The 10,853-nt window shown below is 30.9% G+C and overlaps 1 protein-coding gene across 2 annotated transcripts; it reads right to left on the reverse strand.

Annotated features, from left to right (window-relative positions):
• Positions 1-4,604: 4,604 nt before the first annotated feature.
• Positions 4,605-9,180, reverse strand: LOC127093564 (homeobox protein knotted-1-like 1). 2 transcript variants are annotated; one of them, XM_051032515.1, is made up of 5 exons: positions 8,620-9,180; positions 8,427-8,537; positions 8,200-8,353; positions 5,475-5,719; positions 4,605-5,150 (listed from the first exon to the last, which is right to left on the reverse strand). In XM_051032515.1, the coding sequence occupies exons 1-5, from the start codon at positions 8,896-8,898 to the stop codon at positions 4,989-4,991; spliced, it is 951 nt and encodes a 316-aa protein (XP_050888472.1). In that variant the 5' UTR covers positions 8,899-9,180; the 3' UTR covers positions 4,605-4,988. The 2 variants fall into 2 exon arrangements, with proteins under 2 accessions (XP_050888472.1, XP_050888471.1); XM_051032514.1 differs by having other exon boundaries at positions 5,475-5,731; positions 8,620-9,178.
• Positions 9,181-10,853: the final 1,673 nt, after the last annotated feature.

Raw genomic sequence — 10,853 nt, forward strand, 5'->3', positions numbered from 1 at the left:
CTTGTTGATAATTGGAAACAACGAAAAGTGAATTTTTAAGTTCAAGAGTAAACTTATGAAAGAATTTGAGATGACCGACTTTGGCCTCATGACATACTTCATTGGCGTTAAGTTCCACAAGTCCAAAAGGGGACTGCTTATGCACCAAAGGAGGTATGCTCTTGAGATATTGAAGAAGTTTGAAATGGAGCATTGTAATGTTGTCGTTACTCTAGCTGAACCAAGCCTCTAGTTGTCGAAGAGTGAGGATGAGCAAGATGTTCATCCAACTCAGTATAGGAGGTTGATTGGATCCTTGCTCTATTTGTGCAATACGCGACTAGAATTGGCGTTTAGTGCCATTATTATGTGTAGATTCATGGAGAGACTGAAGGTGTATCACTTGAAAGCAGTCAAGAGGATCCTAAGATACGTCAAAGGATTGATTGGCTATGAAATTCTCTTTCCCACAGCGGATACGGGAAGAAAATGCAATTTGCTCAATTTTATCAATTCCAATTGGTGCAGAGATAAAGATGGTCGAAAGTCTACAACTAGATACATATTTATGTTCGGAGGAACACTAATCTTATGGTGTTTGAAGAAAAAACTGGTAATTTCACTCTCGTCTTGTGAGGTCGAGTACATTGCCACTTCTTTATGTGCATTCCAAGTCGTGTGGCTTATGAATATATTGAAGGAGTTAGGCAGCAATGAAGGTGAGGTTGTTAGGCTCTAGGTTGATAACTTTTAGGCGATTAACCTTGCTAAGAACCCAATTACACATGGGAGGAGCAAGCACAATGATATGAGGTTTTACTACTTGAGGGAGCTTGTTAGGATAGAAATTTAAGATTGTGATATTGTAAAAGTGAATATCAAATGGATGATTTGTTGACTAAGGGAATCACAAATGATGTATTCAAGAGGTTGAAGATAAACATAGGCATGAAAGGCTTTGAGCACTTGAATTAAGGCGGTGCGTTAAGAGTATTTTGATCATTCAAGTGTTGTAACCGGTTAACATGGGAGTATAACCACTTACAGCAAGATAAAAGTCACCTCTAAAACTAAGAAATAGGAAAAACATCGTGAGCGTAATCGATTAACATAATAATGTAACTGGTTACCACTAAAAGGGAATTAATTTTGTATCAATTGTAACCGGTTACAGGTTTAGTGGAACCGATTACATGTCCGAGTTTTCAATTTTTTTTAGTTATTTGCTTATGTAACTTGTGTCATAATCATTGTGTAATGCTTGTATATATGATTGGATGCATCCTTATCAATAATGAATGAAAAATGTTTTCACTCTCAAGTCTTCTCTCTTTCTCTCTCCACACTCTATTTTTCCCATTAATCATCAATCTTGTGGTTCCAAGTTCTAATCAGTCTTAACATTTTGCTTGAAAATTAAAATTATAATTAATGTATGATAGGTGGATTTCTTATAAAAATTGTAAACCAAGAAGTTTGATGAGATTGAGTGTTTCTTAATCTATTAACTTTATTTTAGTTTGAACATTTTTCCACCTCATGCAATAAGGAGTCTATTTATATATGTTTATTTTTATTTTTTGTTGAATAAAATATGTTATCTACATTAGTGTTAATAATGGGAATGGATTATCTCCAATGGAATTTTTTCATTGGATTTGGTCAAGTTTAAATCCCACCTTTTAAAATTTAATACACATCTTTTTGTTATATTTCCAACATCAAATTCAATGGTTGAGATCCCACTGAACTTGTAAAGTGACTGGAGAGGATCCATGTCCATTAATAATAATAGCAAGTTTTCAATCAAGTATATAATAGAAGACAGGTTAGTAATGGGAAACACGTTGATTTATGGACTTACAATTTGTTGAGATATAAAATTAAAGACTTATACCTAATATGTCTAGTGGATATTCAATTTATGAAAACTGTTAAGGTCAATTCAATTATCGAATGAATTATTTGAAACATTCCTCATGGCTTAACCCTTTTAACACCTCAAATTGTTGAAGATATTTTGAAGATCAATTTGTCATTTGACAATACTACTGATGATGAACTCATTTAGAGACACTACTATAAAATAGACCTTTTATAACACTCATTTTACAACGGTCTTCCTGTTAACCGTGATAATAATTTTTTTTGACGTTTTTTTTTATTTACTAAAAGACATTTCACAACGGTCATAGGTACCAACCATGATAAAAAGTGGCGTTTGGTCATGAGTTCGAATCCTAACACCTATAATTATGTTTTTATTTATTTTTAAGTCACTTTTCGCCACAGTTGGAACTTCCAACCATCGTGAAAAATGACGCTGGTCATGAATTCGAATCCTAACACCTAAAATTTTATTTTTATTTATTTATTAAAAGACATACAACAATGCTTTTTTAAAGTAACCGTTGTGATAAGTACAATTTTTTTATTATTAAAGTAAGTGTGTTTATTGAGTTTCTTCACCGTTCTTAGAAAAATCTTTGTCATTCATTAAGTGAGTATCAACGCTCAAGACACTACCATTAGTGATTCGTGGGAAACCTAAAACTTAGATGAACTTCCAACTTAGACAAACATCATCTTCTACCTCAAAACATCTTCTTCCATTTACGACACTCTATTTCTCCACTAAACCAAACTCGAAAACATCATTTCTTCCATAAAAAAAAACTCAAAAATATCATTTCTTTCATTAACAAATTTCAGAACTCCGTCACCTTTTCTCCAACTTAAATGAGACAAGGAAAATATGGATTCATGTTAGCAATGATAGTTGTTTTTGTTCTTGTTTTGTTGTTATTGTTGTTGTTGTTCTTCTTCTTCTTCTTCTTCTTTTTCTTCTTCTTCTTCTTCTTACTCTTGTTGTTCATATTATTGTTGTTATTGTTCTTCTTCTTCTTCTTCTTCTTCTTCTTGTTATCGTTGTTGTTGTTGTTGTTGTTGTTGTTCTTTTTATTGTTTTTCATGTTGTAGTTCTTGTTGTTCTTGTTTTTGTTCTTCTTGTTCTTCTTCTTGTTGTTGTTCCACTGCTGCATTTTTATTTTATTTTATTAAAATACATACAATAACGATTGTTTAAAGTAAACATTATGATAGGTTGAGACATACAACAACGATTATTTAAAATAACCGTTGTGGTAGGTAGCGCACTACTTGACTTATAATCACGATCGCACTTTCGTGGTGGAAAGCGTCATACATACAATCACACCTTAACTCACAACGGTTAGTCCAGCATGGTGGTATCCCTTTTTTAACCGTTGTGATAGGTGTTTTCCGTAGTAGTGAGATGATTTATAAATGATGATCTATCTTTTAAAAAGACCTACAACTGTATCAGAGGGATCACATTGAGCCTTCTTGAACAAAATTCATTTGAGATCCCTACATGCCTCCTGCTAAGTCTATAGTGAGTTGAAAAATAATACATAATGTTATTGCAACAGAAGACAACTTGATTCAAAGAGGGGTGCATCTAGTTTTGAGGTTATCTCTCTGTAATCATAATGTGGAAACCGCATATCACTTATTTCTTAGATGCAAATACACCTTACTTTTCTTGTATTTAAAAAAGAGATTGTTTGACATAAACAATGATAGAACTAGTTAGAGAATCTTATTCAAAATTGTTGGTAGAAGTTGGATCTCTAAAATTCAGAATCTAATCATTACTCTCATCAAAACAATTATTTGGAAAACTTGACACACAAGAAATAATATCATATTTAAAAATGATAAAATTGACTTTGATTCAGACATTATTCATGATAAACAAATTTTTATATGACATATACTTCTTTCAAATGACACATGTATTCTTCATTTCACGAATTTACAGTTATTAATTATTTTGAGGTCAAATGTTAACTTCCTCCCACACATAGAATTTAATTGATGTATTCCTTTTAGTCATAATTGAATTAAGTGCAATGCATATAAAACATCAAGAGGAAATCCTGAAATATCAATTTGTGGTGGCATATTTAGGGATAATTTAGGAACATCCTTGAGAGTTTTCTCAGTTAAGATTGGAGTTTGCACCTCTTTTCAAGTTAAATTGCATGAAATCATGTTTGTTATATGCTAATAGGGGGATTTGGAGAAATCTATGGCTTAAAAAATTGACTTAATGTTGATCATTTGTAAATTTTGTAATGTGAATAGTCCCTTAATATCTTTTGATTAAATTGAAGAATATTTTACACAGTATATGTTCTTTTATATTCAAAATATATAATATTTTCAGATAATAATGCGTGCATATAGATTAGTCATTGCATTTTTTTTTATTGATTATGACACTTAATGAGATTCGCTTTATATTTGCACCTTTAAAAAAAATAAAAAATAGGTTGAGCATATCCAACTACCGTTTTATCTTGTTGTTTGATGAGTTAGATTATATGTCCTCATCCTCTTAGTTTTTTTCTTTTCTATTCAATAATTTACTTTTATTAAAGAGAATTTTAACTTCAAATTCAAATTTAATGCACAAATAAATATTTAATCAAAAAGGAGTTTAGGTTTAAAATTTTGTTTGAGTATTTTGTAGGAATTGTAAATTTATTCCTTATTTTAAAATAATAATTTAGTTCTATATATAGAGTCATATAGAGGCATATGAATACAAATCGAGTCTTCTCTATGTAAAAATATATAATTTCCACAAATACAAAACAAAAACCTCTTCACATTCGTCATCATCACTAATGACATTCAAGGAGATTAAATATAAAAAACATGAGAGGGGCAGAAGAGGATCTGTGTCCAAGTATGCTTCCAACATCAAGGAATCAAGGAATGTATGTTCACTGCATTGCATCTGCTGCTTTGTCTTCAAATCAACATGAATAATACATATCTATACAAATTGTCATAAAATAATGAGATCCTGTAACATGGATCTATGAAATAGATAACTGCTAATATTTTAACCATCATATTTTGAACACAAGCAAAAGGGTACACTTCTTTGACGATTCCATTCTTCCAGCAAATTTAAATTATAGAGGTTCTGCTATGCCAGTGCTACTTACACCCTCCATAACGGCAAATCTCATATCTTCAGATGGTTTCCAGTGTCTTTTCCTCTGATTGATGAACCAGTTATTTATCTGCTTTATATCAAGTCCAGTTGTTTCTGACAGCTGCATTTTCTCATCCTCCTGAAAAACTCATAAGTTATAATTTATCAGAATTTTCGAAATCTGAATGTTATGTCCAATGAGAACAGAAGTTTGACAGAATGGCACGACCGTCTTTGAGACCGTGCAAACATATGACAAAATAGAGGCCTTATTCGATTTGTCACATTTAAATCTATAGAAGGTTTTTGAAAACTTAAGACGGCCCTGCACAATCGTTTAAGTTGTTATTATGTGACTTGGAAAACAAGTCAACCTTTTGGCAAGTGTTCTGAATATATACGCTTATTTAGTACAAAGTGTTGTCAAATAACCGTTACAACGGCCGTGTAAATTTCGAATTACCGTCGGATAAGGCCACCTATAGTGGATGTTCCACCAATCCAGCAATGCTATTCTTGCATCCTTTGGTAGTTTACCCTTTTTCCTTTTCTTAAGAAACTCCTTTCTCAAGTTACTAAGGTAACCTCCATATTTACGAAGGAGCATTTGTTTAAGCTCTTTGTCGCCTGGACATGATGTGCCACAATGTTCATGAACACCTTCAACTGCTTCAACCTTTCCACAGATCATTTCATCCTCTGATGTCCCTGCAGCTTCGTCTAACAAAAAAAAACTAAGCATTCAACTTATTTCAATAACATAAGAAATCAAATAGTTTCAAGTTTTTTTAGAAATTTTAGTACCCAGCCTTACGACGAGCAAAGCTCTGTATGGACTTGGTCCAACACAAAAATTGTTTGCACCTAACGGGATTCGAACCTTGGACGAGACCCAACACAACTAGTCTAGTATACATACTTACAGAACAAAATGAAAAATTTAAGGATAGAAGTACTGAAACATGGTGTAGTGCTATCATCATTATAATTGTATATATAGGACATCATAGACCAATTATTATATAGATAATGAGTCAGACCTATACTTTCTATTTCTTCAATTTTTGTTGTGAATATATTAAAATGGTCCCCCACTCTAACATTTTTCTTATTTATAGTGAGGATTTATTCCAACATCATGCTTTAGCTATCACGTACATGAAGTAAAATATTGCTGACTGTCTCTTTCATAGAATGTAGTACTACTTGATTAAGAAACAACACATGAAATTTCACCTTGAAATTTCAAGTATATGACAAAGTATTAATGTCACCATGCATGCAACTCAGCCATAACTTTTCTGTTTCATTATTACTTCAGTTGGGACTCCAGAAACCACTGATTTATGGAAATTAAACATTATATGATGCAGCTTATACATTGAAATTCAAAATTCAAAATCAAAAAACAAAATCAAAATCAAAAAATGTTTTAAATCTTGGTCTCAGCTCAAATAGGTGTAACTAATAACAGCTGGCCAAAGGATACAGGGCAGATAGAAATTCCTGATCCAATGTTAAAAACTATAAGTGCGAACAGATATATATTAAACTCTGAAAATATAATAAAAATTTCAACATTTATATTTTTGAATTATCCACATAGAAATTTTTGTCCAAAACTTTTTAACTTTTATTTAGTGAGTCAAATGAACAACAAAAAATAATGAATATATATGAAAGTTCTTTGATAGATTTCAGTCAAATAAACAACAAAATTGTAATTGGTGTATTCGGAAGTTATCTTTTGAACACACACCTTTCACTTTTATTATGTCAGGGTCAAATGACCGTCGAGATACATTTTAGACAGAAACATTTTCAGATTTTTATAGAATTTGTAAAAAATAGAAAGTGTAATAAGCAATCTCAGTCTCAATAGATCGGGATAGCAATGCTAGTTTATAAATAACTTTTTTTCAGTTTTACAATTGCCTATAATAATTTTTTTTCTTCGGAGAATTTATTTTTTATTATTGTAAAATAAAAATAGTTACATAAATACATTATAGAACATGGTCAACTCTTAAACAAAAACAAAGCTTATATCTATAAAGTCTCCCCAACCCCTATTGAAAAAATTGAATGCTAAAAATAAGAACAGCCAAACTATAATTGAATTACATTTCTTATTTTCTTAAATAATTAATTTTTAACAACATCAATTCAACATTTATTATTTTTTTATTATTATACTTTTATTTATTAATTTTATTATATTTAAAAAAAATTAAAATGTCAATTCCAATAGTATTTGAGTATATAAAAAGAGGGAATCCAATTTATTTAAATAGTAAGTTTTTTAATTTACTCAAAAATATAATATTTAAATTGAATCTAATTTAATAATTAAATTTACATTTTATTTAATTTATCATTCAAATTAAATCTAATTTAATATCTATGATTTAGTAACTTAATTTTTTTTTACTTTTGCAGTAAGTTAAAAGCCACTCGTATAAGAAATATAAGTATAAGTGATGACATTATATATATATATATATATATATATATATATATATATATATATATATATATATATATATATATATATATATATATATATATATATATATATATATATATATATATATATATATATATATATATATATATATATATATATATATATATATATATATATATATATATATATATATATATATATATATATATATATATATATATATATATATATATATATATATATATATATATATATATATATATATATATATATATATATATATATATATATATATATATATATATATATATATATATATATATATATATATATATATATATATATATATATATATATATATATATATATATATATATATATATATATATATATATATATATATATATATATATATATATATATATATATATATATATATATATATATATATATATATATATAACACCTAATTTTTTGATATAGTCCAGCTCCAGGTTAAAGAACTATTAAAAACAAAATCATCTACATCCATTAATGAACAGAATTATTAGAGGGCCATTCATTCACTCATTCATGTTATGAAAAACAAAAAAGAAGAGGGCCATTCCAAGTAGAGGGCCATTCATGTTCATCACTATTTCAACTAAAAAACAAAATATTAGATAACTTTAAATATCCAGATATTATTTATGAAATCCAAAAAAAAAAAGTTTCTCTTTACCTGAACGGTTGTTGTTATAATCAGATGAGATTGTTACTGTCCCTTTGCAAAGTTGGCTTAGTTGTGATTCAATATCACACAAAAACAAACTCGCTTCATTCATGTGTTTCGATAACTCCTCTTTGTATCTATGAAGAACTTCACAGTATGATTCCTATAAAAAAAATTAATAATAATAAAAATTGAGATTAGAAATAAATTAATTATAGAAAATTAATTAATACTACCATGAATTGATCAAGGTCGGGATCATCTCCTATCTGACGGAGACTCTCGGTGCGGTGGCTGTCACGGCCTATTTCTTCCAGAAGAGACGCGAGTTCAGTCGATGCTCCAACCTTCAAATCAATGAAACAATAAAACTATTGATATAAACGATGAAATGGAAGGAGTAGAATGAATAAGTAGCAAGTAACAAACCTTTTGGCATTCTATGAAAGCGGATAGTAGATTTGGATAAAGAGGATGAGTGGCGATCTGGTTCTTGATAATCCGATCCGATATATCCGACCCGATTAGATCTGGTTGATGGTGTTCCATGTGGAGGTAGTTGTTATCAGTAACGGCGCGAACGAGTCCTAGATGCAATTCTGAAGTGGTTGCGTCAGAATAAGAAGGAACGTTAACGTTAACGTTAACGTTGTGTGGAGAAGATACAAAAGGGATATTCATCTTGTTGATATCGTAAATATCTTCCATATCTCAAGCTTCTGTATTAAGTTAGACTGAAAATTCTTGAAAGTTACTGGTACTTGATACTGAATTATAATTACATGATAGGTTTTATTTGAAGGTGTGGAGTAGGATAAAAACGATAACTCTGGTAGTGAGAGAAGAAACAAAGTTCTTTTCCAAGAAAACCTGGGGAAAATGAAGACACACACTTACAAATGTAGAGAGAGAATGGTGTGTAAGCGTGTGATATGTCGAGGGAAAGGAAGAGACCAAAACAGTGAGAAGGATTTGACAAGGTTAAGGTGATTAGTAATGTAGGCCGTACTTGTAGGTCTCACTACTCAATTACTACTACACACGTAACTATATTGGATTCATCATACTTGTAGACGGGGTCCACGTATATCTCTGCAAACCAAATTACTGTAAACTAAGAGTTTGTTTGGTTGATAAGAAAGTAAAAAGAATAGAAATGGTGAATTGACTTTCTGTTTTGATCGATGGTAGTGCGTCGTTTGAGTTCAAGTGTGAGAGGGATATGTGGTAGGACGATCCGTTGTAGCCTTTTCTCTTCCTACTTGTAGTAGAGGGTATTGTTTACTTCACTCTGTTTTTTTTAAAGGATAATTTGGATTGCCATTTGATTCAATATCTGCTTTGTGGGTTTGATATGATATAATTTCAACAAGAGTAAGATTTGTGGTATTAATATCAGTTCCGATTTTCTGTAAGCAGCCTCGGAGTTCCTTATTTATGGGATTTGCTCTTTACCTTTTTTCTATCTTAGTATTCCGATTGGCGTTAATCCCTGAAAGCGCGCAATTTGGGATCCAATCCTGGTAAGGATTCGTAATAAGTTGAGTTTGTGGAAAGGGAAAAGCATTTCTTTAGTTGGTGGAGTAACTCTCATAAATTCAGTGTTGAATTATCTTCCTCTTTATTTCTTCTCTTTATTCATAGCACTGAACGGTGTCGTTCAAGTGATTGTGAAGATTCAACGAGTTTTTCTTTGGTGTGGTGTGAAAGATAGGAAGTGTATCAATTGGGTATCTTGGGATTCAATTTGCAAGCTAAAGTTGGAAGGCAGTCTCAGTATTAAAAATGTCGAAACTTTCAATTTGGCGTTGCTTGGTAAATTGGCTTGGTGATTGTTATTGGATTCAAGTTCTAGCTGGTTCTCTTTGCCGCAGTTAAGATACGAGGATTTAAAATCCTTAGTTTTGGATCAATCTTGGAAGATTTCTTATAAGAGACAATCGTTTTGGTGGCGTGATTTCACAATAGCTATCAGCAATGGTGACAAAGGTGTTGGCTGGTTTGATAACAATGTTTCTTGTAAGCTAGGTGGTAGCTAGATGGCGGGAACGACATTAAATTTTGGAACAATAGATGGTGCGGGAATGTCATTCTAAAACTCTTTTGTCGGACATTTTCGAAGTTGCGAGATCCTCCAGGAACAAGATTTGTGAAGCAGGTCGGTGGGTTCAGGGTGTTTGGACTTGGAACATTTCCAATTTGATTTTTGTTAGCATTACTTCTGGTTCTATTTTGGATGCCTGCAAGAATTTTGATTCTTCTTTATTAGGTATCGATCATATAAGGGAAAAGAGTGACTCTTTTGTGTGGTGGAGGGACTCACTTGATTTTTCAGTTAAATGTGCTTATTAATCGATCCACAATAGCAACCGTGTTTCTACCCCTCTATGTCACTAAGGAGATTTTATTCAAGATTCTTTGGACTTTTAACCTTCCAAGTAACATTCTTTTCTTTTGTTAAAGGCTTTTTCTTGGTAGATTGCAAACGCATGATGAATTGGAGAAGCGTGAAATTTTATCAGGGCAACATAATTTGGTTTGCCCATTTTGTTTTGGGCCCGAGTAATTTCATGCTCATCTCTTTCTTCTTTGCCCGGTTGCGAGCTCAGTTTGGCGGATCATAATTGAAGGGTTGAATTTAGATTCACATGTGCTTTTTGTTT

The sequence above is a fragment of the Lathyrus oleraceus genome, chromosome 6 (assembly GCF_024323335.1).
Source record: "Lathyrus oleraceus cultivar Zhongwan6 chromosome 6, CAAS_Psat_ZW6_1.0, whole genome shotgun sequence".
Classification (NCBI taxonomy): Eukaryota; Viridiplantae; Streptophyta; class Magnoliopsida; order Fabales; family Fabaceae; genus Lathyrus; species Lathyrus oleraceus.